Raw genomic sequence first — 22,500 nt, 5'->3', positions numbered from 1 at the left:
CTGTCTACAGATCTACTGAGAGTTTTCCTCACACGAGAACGAAGCAGATTTATTAGAGTCTCTTCTGCTCACCAAACTCTGCGTTTATTTGATCAAAAATACAGTAAAAATTGTGAAATATTATTAAGATTTCAAACAGCTGTTTTCTGTGTGAATGTGTGTTAAACTGTAATATATTTCTGTGATGCGCAGCTGTATTTTCAGCATCATTACTCCAGTCTTCAGAGTCACATGATCTTCAGAAATCATAATAATATGCTGCTCAAGAAACATTTCTGATTATTATCAATGTTGAAAACAGCTGTGCTGCTGAATATTTGTGTGGAAACATTTTATGATTTCAAAAGAACAGCATTTATTTGAAATAGAAATCTTTTGTAACATTATATTTGTCTTTAACGTCATTTTTGACCAATTTAATGCGTCCTAAAATAAATAAAATATTATTTTCTTTAAATGTATATATATATATGTATATATTAGTGCAGATGTTGGTCAAGCACGAGTGTCTGATCATGTCTCCTCTTCCTCAGAAACACCCATTAGATTAGTATCGATCTGAAGACTGTCAGACTGAAGGATCTTTTTCATTTTCCATCAGAAAGGGTTTGTTCGTTATAAACTGTGTTCAGCTAGTTGTGTGTTGCTCCTCAGGATCCGTGTCTTTGTGACGCAGCGTGTTTGTCGTACATGAACATCCGCGGTCAGATTCCCGCCTCGAGCGTGTCCTGAGATAAAGCCTGTCAGGACACATCGGATGAGTCAGAAGATGAGACACGAGCCGCGCCCAGAAGTTATGTAACGATTACACCCGCAGGCGCTCAGCTGCGACCTCTGACCCCGAGGACCCCAGTTTAACCGTGAGCGCTGGATAAAGGATGCTCGCGCCGCAGCTGAATGTGACCCAAATCTGAGCTTTTTCATATGCGACACAGATCTGTTTTTCTGGATGACGCCGTTGCCAGATCTCGCTGGAGAAATAAGCAACCTGCCCTGACAAAACAAGCCAAAATAAGCGCTCATGGCGGATGGCTCTCCGTTAAACTGTTGTGTAGGATTCATCTGAGAAAAAAAGAGAGAGACGGAGAAGCAAATACATAACAAAAAGCTTTATGTATCTGGGTCATTTTCTAAAAGGGAGGAAAAATGTATATGTATTTGAGATTCTTATAATGTGATGAAAGTGTGACGAGTAAGATTGGAATTATAATTTATTATTTAAATATTATATATTTTAGATTTTTAATAGAATAGATAATTGAATCATTTATGCAAGAAATTAATGTTTTTATCCATCGAGGATGCATTAAATTCAAATAAATGCTGTTCTTTTGGACTTTCTGTTCATCTGTGAATCCTGAAAAATAAAATGTATCACGGTTTTCGCGAAAATATCGTGCAGCACGACTGCTTTCATCATTGATAATAATCAGAAATGTTTCTTGAGCAGCATATTATACTGATTTCTGAAGATCATGTGACACTGAAGACTGGAGGAATGATGCTGAAATCGCAGAAATAAATTACAGTTTAACACATATTCACATAGAAAACAGTTTGTTTGAAATTGTAAAAATATTTCACTATTTTTACTGTATTTTTGATCAGATAAACGCAACATTTGCAACCCATCAGTTTATATGTGGTGGTGAAAAGCTTTCACGATCCTTTTTTCCATTCATCCACAAACAATGTAATACGAAGCATCTGAACATTTTGATTTATAGACACCTACTGTCCTGAATTAGCCGTACGCACCTGCCGCTTCGCCTACCGCATCCCAGAATAGCTCATTATGGGATGGAGGACAAACACTGATCACTTCAGGCTTCACGTTTCCTCTTAGCTAAACTAATGTAGGCGATCGTAGGCCATCTCAACCTCTTATACCCACACACACACACTTACTTTCTGTCTCTGATGTGTGTTTTTTTACGCACTTTTCTTCTCGTCTCTCACTCGTTTTTTTTTGTGCCACATTCTGTCTGGAGGCAGTGCATAAAAATAAGCACAGAGGCGGAGAATAAAGTAGGAGTGAATTTCCTCCTACGAGCTTCATCACCTTCTGCTGCATCCTACGTATGTAGATCACAGGGATTTTAATTAGCAATTAATGCATGCATTAATTGTTAAAGTGCCCCATTATGCCATTCTGAATATTGCCTTTCATGCAGTGTGTAATGTAGCTGTATATGAATGGAAAGATCTGCGAAGTTGTAAAGCCGAAAGTGCACGATAAATAAAGGTATTGCATGCATGTAAACCTACTGTAGGAGACTCCAAAACAATATTAGGAACCTTAAAGGTGGCATAATAGGGGCACTTTAACACTATTCACACTGACACAGAGTGAAAAAGGAATAGTTCACCCAAATTCTGTCATTATTTTGGCCTGCTTGCTCTGAAATGATCAGTTAATCCGTGTTTTATTAGTCTATCTATCTGTATTTTACAAAGGCTTCACCCAATCGGAATTAAATCTGAACTGTGCTGTTTATAATAATCAGTATTTTCATTTTCACTCTGTATGTTTGTGTTTTTTCCAGTCAGTCCACTCTGTTCTAATTACGATGATTTTTCAATTATTCTTTCTGTTAGTTACAATGACACACCAGCAGGTGGCGATAAAAAAAGACGGTCTTTATTGATTAACTCAATTAAACGATTCGCTCAAACGCGCTGGTCTGTTCGGGAATGAAACAAGTGAGACATTTAATCATTCACTCACAGGATTCGTTCAAACACACTGATCTATTCAGTAATTAAACGAGTGATTCATTGAATCATTCACTCAAACTATTTGCTCAAACGATCCATTCAGGAGCGAAACGAGTGAGACATCGAATACGCTGATCCATTCAGCAATGAAATAAGCGATTAATTGAATCATTCACTCACACAGGATTCGTTCAAACACACTGATGCATTCAGCAATGGAACGAGTGATTCATTGAATCATTCAATCAAACGATTCACTCAAACACGCTGATCTGTTCGGGAACGAAACGAGTGAGACTTCGAACACGCTGATCCATTCAGCAATGAAACGAGTGATTAATTGAATCATTCACTCACTGGATTTGTTCAAACACGCTGATCTGTTCAGCAATGAAACAAGTGATTCATTGAATCATTCACTCACAGGATTCGTTCTAACACACTGATGCCTTCAGCAATGAAACAAGTGATTCGTTGAATCATTCACTCACTGGATTTGTTCAAACACGCTGATCTGTTCAGCAATGAAACAAGTGATTCGTTGAATCATTCACTCACTGGATTTGTTCAAACACGCTGATCTGTTCAGCAATGAAACAAGTGATTCGTTGAATCATTCACTCACTGGATTTGTTCAAACACGCTGATCTGTTCAGCAATGAAACAAGTGATTCGTTGAATCATTCACTCACTGGATTTGTTCAAACACGCTGATCTGTTCAGCAATGAAACAAGTGATTCGTTGAATCATTCACTCACTGGATTTGTTCAAACACGCTGATCTGTTCAGCAATGAAACAAGTGATTCGTTGAATCATTCACTCACTGGATTTGTTCAAACACGCTGATCTGTTCAGCAATGAAACAAGTGATTCGTTGAATCATTCACTCACTGGATTTGTTCAAACACGCTGATCTGTTCAGCAATGAAACAAGTGATTCGTTGAATCATTCACTCACTGGATTTGTTCAAACACGCTGATCTGTTCAGCAATGAAACAAGTGATTCGTTGAATCATTCACTCACTGGATTTGTTCAAACACGCTGATCTGTTCAGCAATGAAACAAGTGATTCGTTGAATCATTCACTCACTGGATTTGTTCAAACACGCTGATCTGTTCAGCAATGAAACAAGTGATTCGTTGAATCATTCACTCACTGGATTTGTTCAAACACGCTGATCTGTTCAGCAATGAAACAAGTGATTCGTTGAATCATTCACTCACTGGATTTGTTCAAACACGCTGATCTGTTCAGCAATGAAACAAGTGATTCGTTGAATCATTCACTCACTGGATTTGTTCAAACACGCTGATCTGTTCAGCAATGAAACAAGTGATTCGTTGAATCATTCACTCACTGGATTTGTTCAAACACGCTGATCTGTTCAGCAATGAAACAAGTGATTCGTTGAATCATTCACTCACTGGATTTGTTCAAACACGCTGATCTGTTCAGCAATGAAACAAGTGATTCGTTGAATCATTCACTCACTGGATTTGTTCAAACACGCTGATCTGTTCAGCAATGAAACAAGTGATTCGTTGAATCATTCACTCACTGGATTTGTTCAAACACGCTGATCTGTTCAGCAATGAAACAAGTGATTCGTTGAATCATTCACTCACTGGATTTGTTCAAACACGCTGATCTGTTCAGCAATGAAACAAGTGATTCGTTGAATCATTCACTCACTGGATTTGTTCAAACACGCTGATCTGTTCAGCAATGAAACAAGTGATTCGTTGAATCATTCACTCACTGGATTTGTTCAAACACGCTGATCTGTTCAGCAATGAAACAAGTGATTCGTTGAATCATTCACTCACTGGATTTGTTCAAACACGCTGATCTGTTCAGCAATGAAACAAGTGATTCGTTGAATCATTCACTCACTGGATTTGTTCAAACACGCTGATCTGTTCAGCAATGAAACAAGTGATTCGTTGAATCATTCACTCACTGGATTTGTTCAAACACGCTGATCTGTTCAGCAATGAAACAAGTGATTCGTTGAATCATTCACTCACTGGATTTGTTCAAACACGCTGATCTGTTCAGCAATGAAACAAGTGATTCGTTGAATCATTCACTCACTGGATTTGTTCAAACACGCTGATCTGTTCAGCAATGAAACAAGTGATTCGTTGAATCATTCACTCACTGGATTTGTTCAAACACGCTGATCTGTTCAGCAATGAAACAAGTGATTCGTTGAATCATTCACTCACTGGATTTGTTCAAACACGCTGATCTGTTCAGCAATGAAACAAGTGATTCGTTGAATCATTCACTCACTGGATTTGTTCAAACACGCTGATCTGTTCAGCAATGAAACAAGTGATTCGTTGAATCATTCACTCACTGGATTTGTTCAAACACGCTGATCTGTTCAGCAATGAAACAAGTGATTCGTTGAATCATTCACTCACTGGATTTGTTCAAACACGCTGATCTGTTCAGCAATGAAACAAGTGATTCGTTGAATCATTCACTCACTGGATTTGTTCAAACACGCTGATCTGTTCAGCAATGAAACAAGTGATTCGTTGAATCATTCACTCACTGGATTTGTTCAAACACGCTGATCTGTTCAGCAATGAAACAAGTGATTCGTTGAATCATTCACTCACTGGATTTGTTCAAACACGCTGATCTGTTCAGCAATGAAACAAGTGATTCGTTGAATCATTCACTCACTGGATTTGTTCAAACACGCTGATCTGTTCAGCAATGAAACAAGTGATTCGTTGAATCATTCACTCACTGGATTTGTTCAAACACGCTGATCTGTTCAGCAATGAAACAAGTGATTCGTTGAATCATTCACTCACTGGATTTGTTCAAACACGCTGATCTGTTCAGCAATGAAACAAGTGATTCGTTGAATCATTCACTCACTGGATTTGTTCAAACACGCTGATCTGTTCAGCAATGAAACAAGTGATTCGTTGAATCATTCACTCACTGGATTTGTTCAAACACGCTGATCTGTTCAGCAATGAAACAAGTGATTCGTTGAATCATTCACTCACTGGATTTGTTCAAACACGCTGATCTGTTCAGCAATGAAACAAGTGATTCGTTGAATCATTCACTCACTGGATTTGTTCAAACACGCTGATCTGTTCAGCAATGAAACAAGTGATTCGTTGAATCATTCACTCACTGGATTTGTTCAAACACGCTGATCTGTTCAGCAATGAAACAAGTGATTCGTTGAATCATTCACTCACTGGATTTGTTCAAACACGCTGATCTGTTCAGCAATGAAACAAGTGATTCGTTGAATCATTCACTCACTGGATTTGTTCAAACACGCTGATCTGTTCAGCAATGAAACAAGTGATTCGTTGAATCATTCACTCACTGGATTTGTTCAAACACGCTGATCTGTTCAGCAATGAAACAAGTGATTCGTTGAATCATTCACTCACTGGATTTGTTCAAACACGCTGATCTGTTCAGCAATGAAACAAGTGATTCGTTGAATCATTCACTCACTGGATTTGTTCAAACACGCTGATCTGTTCAGCAATGAAACAAGTAATTCATTGAATCATTCACCCACAGGATTCGTTCTAACACACTGATCCGTTCAGCAACGAAACAAGTGATATACTGAATCATTCACTCAAATTATTTGTTCACTCAAACTCACATCATTCACATTCACTGAAACGATTCATTCTACAACCCTGCATTCATTCGAGAACAAAACAAGCAACCTTCTTTATGAACAAGTCATTGAATCATTTAATCAACTGATTTAATTGCACTGATACAAACCCTGCAGTGATATTCTGATCATTTCAGTAAAATTAACGAGTCATTTCATTAATTTTAACATTGTTAAATGTTTTATTTTTATTAACCCAAATTCCCCATACATGTTCACATACAATATTTAATCAAATTCCAAATTAGAAAACCATTATAATGAAGCCAAAGATAAATTATGATAATCACAAATAATTAGTCCGCCTCCTGAGTCTTTTGTTCATTTGCCACGTGACGGACACAATGAACGACTCACAGACGCACAAAACGGTTCATTCTGCGGTGGTTTTATTTGGATCTGTTTTCACTGGCAGAGCAGACAAAATAACTGGTAATATTGTGTCTAATTGTCTAGTTTCCCACCTTGTTTCCCGCCTTGTCGTGCTGATAATCAGAAAAACAGCGCTGTTGCTTGTGTGATATTGCTTAATGAACACTCCTAGCGTCACAGACTTGACAAAACTACAAAAGATGCTATATGTTGTAAAATCTTTACCAGATCTTAATCATAAAATTCTAGTTATCTCAGCACATTTAAGTCATCAGTGTGCTCACTTCTGATTGGCTAACGCACCGCCGGCGCTCATTAACATGCACGTCACGTTGGCTGTGATTGGCTGTGACTCATTCATCAGCAGCTTTCTGTAAAAATCAAGTGCTTGCTGAGTAACCGCTCGCTCGGCCGCTAATGCACTCCGCTAAGTGATTGGAGAACAGAGAAAGGGCAGAACTGAACTCTGGGAGCGACATGCAAAACAGCGAACATGCAAATCACAAGAAGTTTCGCGCCGCACACCATAATTGAGCGGCCACCCACTCTGAGTAAATATCGGCCCTTAATTCAAACCAGCCGCTAGTTAGCGTGCACACACACACACACACACACACACACACAGACCAGGCAGAAGAAAATTGGGGTCAGATGCATTTAGAAGCACTCGGTATTGCATGGTCTGAAGAACAGAGCGGAGGAGGGGGGTGAAATGTGCTTGTAAAGATGTAAATGCTCAGCTTCCTCTGCTGCAGTAATTGAGTATCAGTGAGCGGGAGCCCATTGGAAGTGTTCGCAAACAGTGATGACGTTTTTTGTGGGCGGAGCCTATCTAGTGGCAGAAAATGACCATTTTAAAGTAGCAGTCTATGGAAACCATTAGGGGTGGGAATCACATACAATACGATACACGATACATGGCTCATGATACCAATAATATCACGATACAGCAATTCTGCGATAATCGATATTTTGCTAGATAATCCTATAATGATGCATCATGATATCTGACTATGAAAACAAAATGCCTGTGAAAAGGTTAAGTGCAGGTTCTCTCTCTTCCAAGTATACTACTAGTACACTGATATTTGTATACTTACTACATAAAGTATACTTGAACTTTACTTAAGTATACTTACTAAAATAAACTTGAAGTATACTACTTTTTGGTAAGGGTCATTCAAGTCCAAACTGCTAAAAATTCTGCAAAAATTAAAATTCTGTCATCATTTACTCATTCTGAAGTTGTTTTGAACCTGAATGAGTTTCTTTCTTCTGTTGAACATAAAAGTTATTTTGAAGAATGTGGGTAACCAAAGTCCCAAGTGACTTCCATAGTATTTCTTTCCTTCTATCAAAGTTAATGGGGAACAGCAACTGTTTGGTTACCCAAAATATCTTGTTTTGAAATGAATACAGGTTTGGGACAACATGAGAGTGAGTAAATAATGACAGAATTCTAATGACAGAGTGAACTCTCCCCTTTAATGACAAGCAGCAGCATGTGTAGAACTATTAGACTGCTGTCACTTTAAGACCTACACTCATCTAACATACAGGCACGTATCCGTTTCTCTCTCAGCTGTTTACTTTCACTTTAGACATAACCAACTGTGTTTATATGTAAGCCTTGTGTGTTTTTGACAGCATTAGCGCAATCAGATGCGAAAGATAACTTAGTCCAGTAATAGTCCAGTTTAAAGCACATGCAGATAATGCAGTTCTTGCATATCGCGTACTCTTTGCCGATTTAGTTTGTCCCATCGATGGTATAAAAGTCGAGGTGGGTCCAGACTTTGGACTTAAACATGGCTGATGCATCTATTATTTTACTCACACTGCTGTTCCATTCCATTAAAAAACTATTTTTCTTAGGCTAGTAAACTTATGTTCAGGTTTCCCTCACTCATGTGTTGAGAAAAATCTATTTAGAGCACCTTATTTTATTAATTAAAATATTGATATTTGGTGCCAGTGTATCGATTTTCGTATCGCACCGAGAAGGACAACGATATATTGCCATATCAATATTTTGGCCCACCCCTAGAAGCCATGGAATAAAAGAATAAAAAAGGTCATTTTGAGTTTATATTTCAAAATTTCGAGATTATATCTCACAATTCTGATAAGAAAAATCAACTCGCCTTTCTCTCTTTTCCCCTCGGCTCAGAATCATGAGTTTATAATCCAACACTTCTGGATTTTCCCCCCCTCAGAATTGACAAACGCACAATTGTTGAGTTAAATCGAGTTACAAAGTCCAAACTAGGATATAAACTTGTATTCGTGAGAAGAAATGTTTGCAAAATGATGAAACATTCCCTTAACGTTTGCATAACCAAAAAACACATTTTATTAATATAAAAAAAAAACTGGACAATTAGTATGTTCAGAAATAATGCTTTTATAACTTAAACGTTCTTAGAACATATTTCTTGTTAGCTGAACATTTTTTAATTATGAACACAAATTCATTACAAATTATTGCATCAAAAGTTTGAATCAGATCACTTTAACTGGGTATTGCATAATAATTTTAATAAGGCTTCAAAATTAGCCCAAGTATGCTTTTAATATCTAAATATATACATTTTAATATAAAATATCCAAATGTTTGCAGAGAGTCATGTTTGGGTAATGTCATGTGTATATGTGCAATATGTAAGGTATATGTTGTTTATTGCTTAAATACCGTATAAAGAAAAATATAATTAAAATATAAAAAGTATTATTTATTTATTATTAAAATAATTGTAAAAATTGTCTAAATTATAAAGAGAAAACTATATATGTGTGTGTGTGTGTGTGTGTGAGTTATATGTGAGTCTTTGGTATGTTAGCGGTGTGTAAAATAAAATAAAGTGCATATAAAATTTTAATATTCTTATTATTATATAGAAATCATCTAAAGTAGCCTATATTATGAATATTCAGTATATGGAAATGATGCTGCCAGGTTGTTGCTATGTGGCTGCTAAGGTGTTCTGAATGGTTGCTAAGGTGTTTGGAGTGGTTGCTAGGTGATTGTTTACAATTCCAAGTCAGATCTGTGTGGTTTTCCTCCTGTTTTCTGGTCCAGCAGGTGAAAATGGTGCATCTGATCACTAGTGTAAAGTAAGTAACACTACTAATAAACCAAGACTTTTTTATGCATATAATGTAGGGCTGGGCGATATAGCTAAAAAAAAAAGTATCAACGATATAATGTTTCATATCGTTCGGTATCTAAACTCATTTTTTTATAACCTTTTTTAAAACAAAGAGCAATAGAAAATTGTTTTTAAATTTAACCACTGTATTTTGAAATTAACTCAATTTATTGAGACAAACAACAAACATTTTTAGTTTTAACAGTCAGACACACAATAAAAATTAAACGAATATCTAATTTCTAATGTTTTATATGCAGATTAAATAGGTTTTAAGGAATCTTTTGGCTTGTCTCCCGAAGCCACAGGAGGGCGCCATTCACGCAGATTGCCTTTATTCCATTCCATTAAAAAACTATTTTTCTTAGGCTAGTAAACTTATGTTCAGGTTTCCCTCACTCATGTGTTGAGAAAAATCTATTTAGAGCACCTTATTTTATTAATTAAAATATTGATATTTGGTGCCAGTGTATCGATTTTCGTATCGCACCGAGAAGGACAACGATATATTGCCATATCAATATTTTGGCCCACCCCTAGAAGCCATGGAATAAAAGAATAAAAAAGGTCATTTTGAGTTTATATTTCAAAATTTCGAGATTATATCTCACAATTCTGATAAGAAAAATCAACTCGCCTTTCTCTCTTTTCCCCTCGGCTCAGAATCATGAGTTTATAATCCAACACTTCTGGATTTTCCCCCCCTCAGAATTGACAAACGCACAATTGTTGAGTTAAATCGAGTTACAAAGTCCAAACTAGGATATAAACTTGTATTCGTGAGAAGAAATGTTTGCAAAATGATGAAACATTCCCTTAACGTTTGCATAACCAAAAAACACATTTTATTAATATAAAAAAAAAACTGGACAATTAGTATGTTCAGAAATAATGCTTTTATAACTTAAACGTTCTTAGAACATATTTCTTGTTAGCTGAACATTTTTGAATTATGAACACAAATTCATTACAAATTATTGCATCAAAAGTTTGAATCAGATCACTTTAACTGGGTATTGCATAATAATTTTAATAAGGCTTCAAAATTAGCCCAAGTATGCTTTTAATATCTAAATATATACATTTTAATATAAAATATCCAAATGTTTGCAGAGAGTCATGTTTGGGTAATGTCATGTGTATATGTGCAATATGTAAGGTATATGTTGTTTATTGCTTAAATACCGTATAAAGAAAAATATAATTAAAATATAAAAAGTATTATTTATTTATTATTAAAATAATTGTAAAAATTGTCTAAATTATAAAGAGAAAACTATATATGTGTGTGTGTGTGTGTGTGTGAGTTATATGTGAGTCTTTGGTATGTTAGCGGTGTGTAAAATAAAATAAAGTGCATATAAAATTTTAATATTCTTATTATTATATAGAAATCATCTAAAGTAGCCTATATTATGAATATTCAGTATATGGAAATGATGCTGCCAGGTTGTTGCTATGTGGCTGCTAAGGTGTTCTGAATGGTTGCTAAGGTGTTTGGAGTGGTTGCTAGGTGATTGTTTACAATTCCAAGTCAGATCTGTGTGGTTTTCCTCCTGTTTTCTGGTCCAGCAGGTGAAAATGGTGCATCTGATCACTAGTGTAAAGTAAGTAACACTACTAATAAACCAAGACTTTTTTATGCATATAATGTAGGGCTGGGCGATATAGCTAAAAAAAAAAGTATCAACGATATAATGTTTCATATCGTTCGGTATCTAAACTCATTTTTTTATAACCTTTTTTAAAACAAAGAGCAATAGAAAATTGTTTTTAAATTTAACCACTGTATTTTGAAATTAACTCAATTTATTGAGACAAACAACAAACATTTTTAGTTTTAACAGTCAGACACACAATAAAAATTAAACGAATATCTAATTTCTAATGTTTTATATGCAGATTAAATAGGTTTTAAGGAAACTTTTGGCTTGTCTCCCGAAGCCACAGGAGGGCGCCATTCACGCAGATTGCCTTTAAAAGCATACGAGACGCAGTGAAAAGGAATAAACCTCCACAAATTCGCGACATATTTTCTAAACGTTTTAACTTTGCATGGCTTTCTATACATCTCTTGTGTGAGACGCGAGTGCAGCAGTCGTATTTGTCCGTCTAAAAATGCGCTGAGTTTGCGTTTGCGGCTTGGTTTTAACCTAATCAAGATCTTCTCCGCATTGAGCTTCTATATTTCTCTAATGTTTTGAATGAATAACGCAGCAGCGGCGCGTCTCGTGGGCTAGACTAACAAAACATTAAAATGCAACAACGTCACTTACATCACCGCATCTCGCGCTCCACTGATGACGCTCCCTGACGCACTCCTAACATTCGATTGTACTATTTTTGCATTCAAATGCAAATGTTTATTTTAAATAAACTAAATTCAGCATGTGTTCGTGTTTGTGCGTGCTGTCTGCGTCTGCCTATATCACGCGCTATATCGAACATTTTTAATATCGTTATCGAAGAAGGTGTACCGTCGATAAACATCGATACCGTTTTATCGCCCAGGCCTAATATAATGGCACAGAAACATCCAAAACAGGTTTTGGAAACACCTGGGAAATCGTTTGCCTTCATTTGCATATTCAAATCTGAATCCGCATGAGCTTAACTTCAAAAACCGAAGTTAAAAGCACGAAATGAAGTCACTGTGTCACAGCCGAGCGTTGTATAGGATCAGCAGCTGTCTGTAAGCGAGAGGACAAAGGAATCCACCCGTTATCCTCCTGCCTTCAGCCACAAAACCAACAAACCACCGCCTGCCAGCACCGACGGCACTCCATAACCAACAAATCTGACACAAACACAGGAGACTGAAAGCAAGAGTGTTTGGTGACTGCACTGTACGGGTGTGACAGTAATGACTGAGCATGAAAACACATGCCTTTTGTGGCTCTTCTTCAACATCTCTGAAGTCCGTTAGCAAGCATATAAGAAGTAAACATACCAAACGTTTCATATTATATATATTTTTTACATTTACTATAATATTTTTATTAATTTAAGTTTCTAATTTAATGCAATGTCTATTCTTCATTAATATTTTGACTTTTATTTAATATATATATATTTTTTTTATATGTATTTAATATTTGTTTATATTGTTAGTTTGATGGCACAAATATATTATAATTATATAAATATTATAAACATATTATAAGTATATACATTACATTTTTTCCACATTTCCCCCAAATCAGTTTTAATGGTTTATTTTGTACACAAGTTGTAAATAAAACAAGGATTACTGAAGTACATTTGACAAGATGATTTGAAAACATTTATTTGTAAATATTTGCTACATTTATTAGCAGTTTGTGAGTAAAAATTGTTTCAAAGTAAGTCATACACCAAATTTGTCCAGTGTAATATTTAATATAATATTTCTATTAAAAAAAAATTCATTATATGTAATTATTTTGAAAAAATTTACTTTTACATTTTTATTTCTATTTGGGCGATGAACAACATTTACCTCCTTATAGTTTTAATATTTAAATGCCACTTTAACATTTAACATTTAATTTAATATAATATTTATTATTTGTAAATAATTTGATAATTTTATTTATCATGTCATATTATTTTATTTTATTTTTTTAAATGTATTTAATATGTATGCTGTGACTTTGATGAAAAATGTACTTGGTGAATTTTATTAGGAGCAACAATAGTGAGCAGAAACGTACTGTGATGCTCAGAGCGCTGAGATGGAAACAAACCTCATCCAAATCAACTCTGTTTATTTTCTTAATGCACGTGCTTGATCCTTTTCTGAACTAACCACTCCAGGTAGCCTAGCAACCGCCTAGCAACACCTTAGCACCACCCCGGGTACCATAGCAACCACCTAGCAACACCTTAGAAACCACCCCTGGTACCATAGCAACCGCCTAGCAACACCTTAGCAACCACCCCAGTTAGCCTAGCAACACCTTAGCACCACCCCGGGTACCATAGCAACCACCTAGCAACACCTTAGAAACCACCCCTGGTACCATAGCAACCGCCTAGCAACACCTTAGCAACCACCCCAGTTAGCCTAGCAACACCTTAGCACCACCCCGGGTACCATAGCAATCACCAAGCAACACCTTAGAAACCACCCCTGGTACCATAGCAACCGCCTAGCAACACCTTAGCAACCACTCCAGTTAGCCTAGCAACACCTTAGCACCACCCCGGGTACCTTTACTTTATATTACTTTCAGTCATTTAGCAGATGCTTTTATCCAAAGCGACTTACAAATAAGAAAAGGTCATTAAAACTAAAAGCTAAAACTCTATAAATACTATATATATATATATATACACACACATATTTAAGAAAATAAAATAAATAAAATAAAAATGACAAATGCATACAACAACATTTCAAAACTAAACATTTAAATGAAAACTAAAAAATAAAGCTAAAAACAATTCAAAAATATTAAAAGAACAAAAGGTATGAGTTTAATAATGATTCTAACATAACACTAAGCCAAACACCACAACATGTGTATGTACAGCCACACACATATACATGTACATATATATAAATACATAAAATATATATATATATTATTTCATTTCCATTTTGTATGTTGAAGTACTGAAATAACTCAAATTAAATAAAAATAAAACTTAATAAAAGGACAACATTACTACAACTGTAACTAAAACTAAAATAGAGAACTAATACAAATCAAACTACATAAGTTTATCAGTAATCCTAAAAAAAAATAACACTGAAAAAAAACTGAAACAGAAGTGAAATAAGTAGTAGGAAAGAGGAGAAATAAAAAAACGCAGAAATATAGCAACACCCTAGCAACCACCCCAAGTAGCCTAGAAACCGCATAGCAACACCTTAGCAACCACCCCAGGTACCCTAACAACCGCATAGCAACACCTTAGAAACCACCCCAAGTAACCTAGCAACCGCATAGCAACACCTTAGCAACCACCCCGGGTACCCTAGCAACCGCATAGCAACACCCTAGCAACCACCCCGGGTACCCTAGCAACCGCATAGCAACACCCTAGCAACCACCCCAAGTACCCTAGCAACCGCAACTCTTGGATTATAATGAAGTGATGATAATACATATTGGCGTTGACGTGTGACGCTGTTCTGATCTCTGCAGGCCTGATCTTCAACATCAGCTCGATGCAAACAGAGGAACGCAGGCGATCTCAGAAATCTCAGAGCGAGTTCACGGTCCTGCAGCCTTTCATCTGTCTCTGTACGCTGGCAGAGACGGGTGACGACAACACAACACACAAACTCTAACTACACACACACACACAGAGGCAGCTTTGTGTGCCGAACAGAGAGACTGAACAAAGACTCTTGTGTCCGAGGCGTCTTCATAGCCGGGACGTTCGGCCAGTTTAGGACACTTCAGCACCATTTCATCTCTTTAACGGCACTGTCTCGGCCTGCTTTCTGATTCCTTTACCTGTCTATTAAGTCAAATCTGATTAAACTATTCATTTGCGTTACCTAAAAATGTCAAAGTGGCATTCGTCATATATCAAAAATATATATGTTGGTAAATGTTGATTATCGCTTAAATGGAAATAAAATATAGATAAAATAATTTAAATAATTTTTATGTTGGTAAATGTTGATTGTCGCTTAAGTGAAAATAAACATAGATAAAATAATAAAAAAATATAAATAGTCTAAATTTTATATAATGAAGAATATATATAAAATATAAAATGTATATATATTGTATATGTGGTTTATCACTTACATATAAATCTAAAAAATATATATTTAAAATACATATGCATTTAAAAATATAAATTGACGTGTGTGAGTGTGTGTGTGTGTGTGTGTGTGTGTTTGTGTGTGTGCGTGTGTGTGTTAGGCTTGCCGCGATAGACGGTTCTGACGGTGATACCGGTGTTAAGCCGCAACACTGGTTACGTCACTTGCCCACCGCGTCACCGACCCCCACCGTCGTTTAGATTTTTTATATTAATAAAAATAATTTAGTTCAGTAAAAGAATAGACACTACAATTAAAAACTGAACTGCTCAATGCAGCGTGCCGAACGACAGTCACATCACAGATCAGATTTCATTTCTCCAGTGAGGAGAGCGAGTCCAGCTGACTGACAAGAAGAGTGAGGCGAGACAGACAAGAAGAGTGAGGCGAGACAGACAAGAAGAGTGAGGCGAGACAGACAAGAAGAGTGAGGCGAGACAGACAAGAAGAGTGAGGCGAGACAGACAAGAAGAGTGAGGCGAGACAGACAAGAAGAGTGAGGCGAGACAGACAAGAAGAGTGAGGCGAGACAGACAAGAAGAGTGAGGCGAGACAGACAAGAAGAGTGAGGCGAGACAGACAAGAAGAGTGAGGCGAGACAGACAAGAAGAGTGAGGCGAGACAGACAAGAAGAGTGAGGCGAGACAGACAAGAAGAGTGAGGCGAGACAGACAAGAAGAGTGAGGCGAGACAGACAAGAAGAGTGAGGCGAGACAGACAAGAAGAGTGAGGCGAGACAGACAAGAAGAGTGAGGCGAGACAGACAAGAAGAGTGAGGCGAGACAGACAAGAAGAGTGAGGCGAGACAGACAAGAAGAGTGAGGCGAGACAGACAAGAAGAGTGAGGCGAGACAGACAAGAAGAGTGAGGCGAGACAGACAAGAAGAGTGAGGCGAGACAGACAAGAAGAGTGAGGCGAGACAGACAAGAAGAGTGAGGCGAGACAGACAAGAAGAGCGAGGCGAGACAGACAAGAAGGGCGAGGTCCAAGCTTTCTTACTCGTTTTGTTAATAAACGTTCTACGTTTCTTATTTATTTGGTTATATATTATACATGTTTACTTAGCCTATTTCCAGTTTTGTATACCTATTTAAACTTTATGTAAGTTATTTGTTATTTTATATTAGGCATAGCCTGCCCTTTAGCATGGTGTATTTTTATATGTTTTATATATATATATATACGCTAAAGTGAGTTTGACGTTGTATTTTGTTGTTGCATTCAAGCAATCGACGCCGAACTGCCGCTAAATCGAAAGTGAAAGTAAAATGCGCACGGCGCTTTTAATCTATTTAAAAGTGAAGGAAAGCGAGGAATTTATTATTGTGTTGTCACACGTCGATTAACCGGTGGGAAAATTTCCTCACCGTCACAACCCTATTGTATATGTGGTTTATCACTTACATATAAATATAAAAAATATACATTTAAAATACATATGCATTTAAAAATATAAATTGTCATATGTGTGTGTTTGTGTGTATATACACACACACATATATAAATATATATAGTCTGTTACTGATTTACATGTTGAAAATTGTAGTCAGTAATGTAATCAAGATTACTTATTTTAGGTAATGTATTCTGACTACTTTTGGATTACTTTTAGATTACTTTTGTTTATATAAACTTGTTTATAGATTTTTAAATGGATTGTATTTTAAATTAAAGAGAAATAAAATCTATGACCATTAACCAACATCAGGGAACATGCGAATGTGTCGTTAAATTATTGAAATATTAACTTTAAAAAAGTGAAAAATGAACTAGCGAGAGTCAATAAATTATGAATCATTTACTGCCATTGTGTGAATAATTTCTAATCATCTAATCCATAAAAAAGTAACTGTAATCTGATCATGAGCATTTTAAAACGTAATATAATCTAATTACGTAATCCACATTACATATTGCTGTTTATTGCTTAAATATAATATTATAAATTGTCGATATATATTGAAATACTAAACACGAGTAACTTTCTAAATAATTATATACATATTTAATATTATTGCATTTGTGTATATATGGTATATTGTTGTTTAATCAATTTTAATGGTTTATTTTGTACAGAAGTTGTAAATAAAACAAGGATTACCGAAGTACATTTGGCAAGAAATTACCTTTTCAGTCTTTCTGCTTCAAAATTTCAGCTAAAAGTAAATCCTACACCATTTTTTCCCAGTGTAATATTTAATATAATATATTTTTTTCATTAAATGTAATTATTTTGAAATTTTGTATTTTTCATTATTTACATTTTTATTTATATATATATATATATATATGGGTGATAAACAACATTTACATACATATATTTTTAATATTTAAATGCCACTTTAAAATGTAATTTAATATAATATCTATTATTTGTAAATAATTTCATCATTTTATTTATAATGTCATATTTTATTTAATTTTTTTAATGTGTTTAATATTATATTTAATATTATTGCATATATAGTATATTGTTGTTTATTGCTTAAATATAAATAAAATACATATTATTAGAATAAATTAAAAATATATATTGTTTAAATAATTATATATAATGAATATAACTATATACTGTATATATCAACACACACGTTCTTCTTTTCAGCCGGTCCGTCCTGGCAGCAAATCAAACAGAAGCCACGTGAAAGGGTTTTCTGAACAAAAATCCATCCAGAAAAGAAAAACAAACTTTTCTGCTTCGCCAGCAAAAGCTCAAGACAAAGAACTGAAGTCGACAACAACATCAGCCTGACCCACTTCACATCTGGATCATTAATGCACAACCAGTGAAACTGCAGTGTCTGACATTCAGCAAATCAACCCTTTAAAAGTGCATTTATGCACCTGTGTGTGAACACTGTACATGTATGTGTACAGCTGAATCAGACACAATGTAAATGGCACCAAAACCTGTCATGCATTTATATAACACAAGATTTAGGTGATCAAGATGCTCAACCAGTTACCAAAACACATATACCAGCCTAATCTGGATTTCCCAACAGATAAACGCTGCTTTAGAGCATTATATAAGGTTTTTATTAATGCTTTGGCAATACGAGCCAATAAAGTTTGAAGTGAACGCTGCATGTGGTCGCGAGGATGACACACAACGCACGCTAGTGATGCCCGAACGAACCGAGTCTTTCGAGTCGGTTCTTTTGAAAAGATTCGGATCGTTTGTAAATCACCCGAGAACAGGCAAAGACATAACTTAATTTGGCGGTAAAATCGAAAACGAAAACGTGCCATACTTGACAAAAACAATGTTTGGTGCTGAACACGCTACGCGATTCGGATCTCTGAGCGGCGTCGGTGAACTAACCGATTCATTCAAACGAATCATTCCTCCTCGTATACCACACATAGCACCTCATTCGGAGGGAAAAAAACAACTGTATAAGATGTCCATGCGTTAAAGCACGAGAAAAGCATGCCATCCTTTTGAAATGTGCTGTTATTTTAAATGCATTTAATGAACAGAGAAGCGATGATGCGTCGTGCTTTCTTCAAGTCTCGGGTTTCACAAAGCGAGTCTTCCAGTGTCTGCTGCCCTTCCCCCTGCATGCACAAAACTGCACTCAAATGTACACTTCATTCGCACCTATACGGGATGCATTTGCGTTATGCATTGAGTATGCACTATATTATATTTACTTGTAACAACTGAAGTATTTTTTTTATCCTACTGCTAAATATTTGGCATGCCATCCCAGCAGTACTCTGGAGTGCACACTGTTTAGCAAGCATGCAAATCGCATTTTGGTGCGATAGTTTGCCTTGTGTTTGCCATACAGATGTGACCCCCCTTCCCCCCTGAATGCATCACTCTCAGAGCAGCACGAAACCAAGTGATCACAAATAAGTGATCTGTTTTAATGCCTTCAATGAAAACAAACAGCAGTCGCGTGTAATATGTGATGCTCGCATCGTGTAGCATGCATTCGGGATGCTTTAGAATGCATTATGCGAGTTATTTCACATGCATGCATAATTCAACCCACACCTGTCATCCACTCCTGAATTGGTTTACATCGTAAATGCATCAGCCAAAGAAGATAAATGCGAAAAATGGAATATGCATATAAGAACACTTTTCCCCATGCATATCTGCATTATGCGTTTTTCAAAGAATTTGAACAGCAAATGGTGAAACGCAGTAAAGAACAGTGCATACCTCAAAGCAAGCATGCATAAAACATCATACCTGACTAAATGTTATGTACTCGTATTATTCCATGTTTTCCCGAGGTTATTCCTTAAGATATTCCTGTCGGTTCAGTCGCGCGGTGTTCATTGCAGAAACACAGTACTGATACACAGCGAGTGTGACTCCCTGGAGCTCGGGACTCGAGGACCGTCCATGCTGGAAAAGGGATCCACGGTGAAAATACAGCAGATGTGTGTCAGTAACGATCCGCATAATTTCCCGGCACAGCAGCCGGTAATACCAGTACTCTATAAATCATCAGTTTGTTGTTTTATACACATGCACACAGACATTATTTCATACACGACGTAGTCGTGAGATGCAAGAAATAGAGACATAGGGCAAGAAATCTGTAGACGCGCCCATAACAACAAAAGACAATACTTTATTGAACCTTTTCTGATAAGAAGTGTGCGCTGCAAACGCGAGCATTTTTGACGACCGTTTCTGTCCAGTCCGCTCGTTTTATCGCGATTAACACATAGACTTTATAAAAACATGGACGTAGTGCCGTGACGTCACCTGTATGGTTCCGAAAAGCTTTTTTGAAGCTCAAAGGGGGCGGAGCCGGCCGTCGCCATCTTGGCAGCGCGTCACCGCGCTCCCTTGACATTCAATTTCAGACATATAAAAGCAATGTCCTTAATTTATATCGCTTTAAATTATAAATGCGTGTTATAATATCCATTTTAAGAGTACGAATTAATTTACGAACAGCATACATCTCTCAGGACTCATATACGGGGGGAAGGAGAAGGTATGTATGTGTATATATATATATATATAAAAAAAGGTTTTTTTTTATTGTTATTTAAAAAAATTTACCTAGTCCTTTCTTTTAAAGTACTGCCCACACTCCAGTCCAGTAGGTGGCGGTAAATGCACCTGTCAGTTGGTTTGCCAACCGCCAATAAAATGTAAAGAAGAAGAAGCTCTCTCAGGACTCGCTGACGAAAGACCCACAACATTCAAGATGGCGGCGGCGGCGAGTTCCCTCGTTTCTTACGGCAGCGGCTCAGATTCGGAAAACGAGTCCGAATTCGGTAACGTTACCAGTCCGCAGAAGGTCGACCCAGACGCGGCAGCCCATCTTCAGCCGTTAAAACCCGGCACTATAACGGCGTTAGCCGTTCTGAATTCCGCGCCCGAAGTCGCCGTGAAGGTAAACAAGAAACGCGCCTCAGAATGCTTCAGTACAGTAGATTATAAGGACGTTAAAGTGGTTTTTAAGTGAACTGTATTTTGAAAAACGCTGCTATGTTTGTGTATTAGCTCTGTCGAGTAAAATGTTGTTAATTTTGGTGTTCTGTTCACTTATTGATAAGTAAAATCGTGTTGTTTGTCAGGAAGATGTTGAGACCGGGGTTCATCTTGATCCAGCACTCAAAGAAGTCACGTACAACCCTACATATGAAACCATGTTTGCTCCAGAGGTGACTGATGTTGTGTTTTTCAGTTATTGCGTGTAATATGTGATATGAGCGTCTTATTAGGTTGGTTTGAGAACTTGCTATGTAAGTTTATTCTTCTTAGACTACATTTCTAAAAGCTGCTCCTCCTAGAGTTTTCACACTACAACCGCCAAACTCAGCCCAGATCTTCAGATTGTTCTGACTCGGGTTGCTTGCTCTTTTCAGACTGATCGGACTTACATTTTTCCTAAAAATGAAGATTAAAAATCATCAAAATCCCATAGACTCACATTGGCGGAGTGTTCAAATGAGCCAAGACTATTCAAACTCCAACTGTCAAAATTCAAATTTAAACTCCCAGAATCCTTTGAGACTCAATCAAACTGCTATTCTATGTACTATTTCTAATCCTTTTAGACTCATTTAAGCGTCCATTCTACCTAATATTTCTTATATTGTGCTAAAACATGCTAGCAATGTATTAAATCATGCTGAAATATGCTAGCAGTGGGCTAAATCGTGCTAACAACATGCCAATCATGCTAGTAATATGTAGTAAGCTAATCGTGTTAGAAACATGTTAACAACAAGCCGGTCATGTTAGAAACATGTTAACGGCATGCAAATCATGCCAGAAACATGCTAGTAACATGCTAATCATGCTAGAAACATGTTAACAGAATGCTAATTATGTTAGATACATGTTAGTAACATGCTAACGACATGCTATTCGTGTTAGAAACATGCAACTCATGTTAGCAACATCATGTTAAAACCATTCTACCAACATGTTAAAACATCCTAGCAATATGCTAAATCATGCTATCTGTCTATCTCAATTTTATTAAAACTGTTTAAAACTTGTCAAGCTTTTACAACTCTTTCAAATGTTCAGGCTAGACTTAAAGGGTTAGTTCACCCAAAAATGAAAATGCTGTCATTAATTACTCACCCTCGTGTCGTTCCAAACCCGTAAGACCTTCGTTCGTCTTCAGAACACAATTTAAGGTATTTTTGATTGAATCTGAGGGCTCTCTGACCCTCCCATAGACAGCAAGGTAACTACCACGATCAAGACCCTCCCATAGACAGCAAGGTAACTACCATGATCAAGAGCCACCCACAGACAGCAAGACCCTCCCATAGACAGCAAGGTAACTACCACGATCAAGACCCCCCCATAGACAGCAAGG

The 22,500-nt window shown here is 36.6% G+C and overlaps 2 protein-coding genes across 2 annotated transcripts in view; one reads left to right on the top strand and one right to left on the bottom strand.

Moving 5' to 3' along the window:
* Nucleotides 1-20,051, bottom strand: part of LOC107556997 (wiskott-Aldrich syndrome protein family member 1-like) — an 87,610-nt gene extending 67,559 nt beyond the window's left edge. The window contains exon 1 of the mRNA XM_016240278.1: nt 19,893-20,051. The gene's annotated coding sequence lies outside the window, so the exon portion shown is untranslated. The remainder of the gene's footprint in view (nt 1-19,892) is intronic.
* A 785-nt stretch (nt 20,052-20,836) lies between these two features.
* The window catches only part of LOC107556996 (pre-mRNA-processing factor 17), a 24,981-nt gene continuing 23,317 nt past the window's right edge, over nt 20,837-22,500 (top strand). Inside the window, exons 1-2 of the mRNA XM_016240277.1 lie at nt 20,837-21,057; nt 21,242-21,358. Coding sequence (XP_016095763.1) covers nt 20,869-21,057; nt 21,242-21,358 — 306 coding nt within the window. The 5' untranslated portion in view covers nt 20,837-20,868. The remainder of the gene's footprint in view (nt 21,058-21,241; nt 21,359-22,500) is intronic.

This window comes from Sinocyclocheilus grahami, unplaced genomic scaffold (assembly GCF_001515645.1).
Source record: "Sinocyclocheilus grahami isolate Dianchi unplaced genomic scaffold, SAMN03320097.WGS_v1.1 scaffold587.1, whole genome shotgun sequence".
NCBI lineage: Eukaryota > Metazoa > Chordata > Actinopteri > Cypriniformes > Cyprinidae > Sinocyclocheilus > Sinocyclocheilus grahami.
Note: the sequence above shows the minus strand (reverse complement) of the source record. Positions and strands in the feature narration are given on the sequence as shown.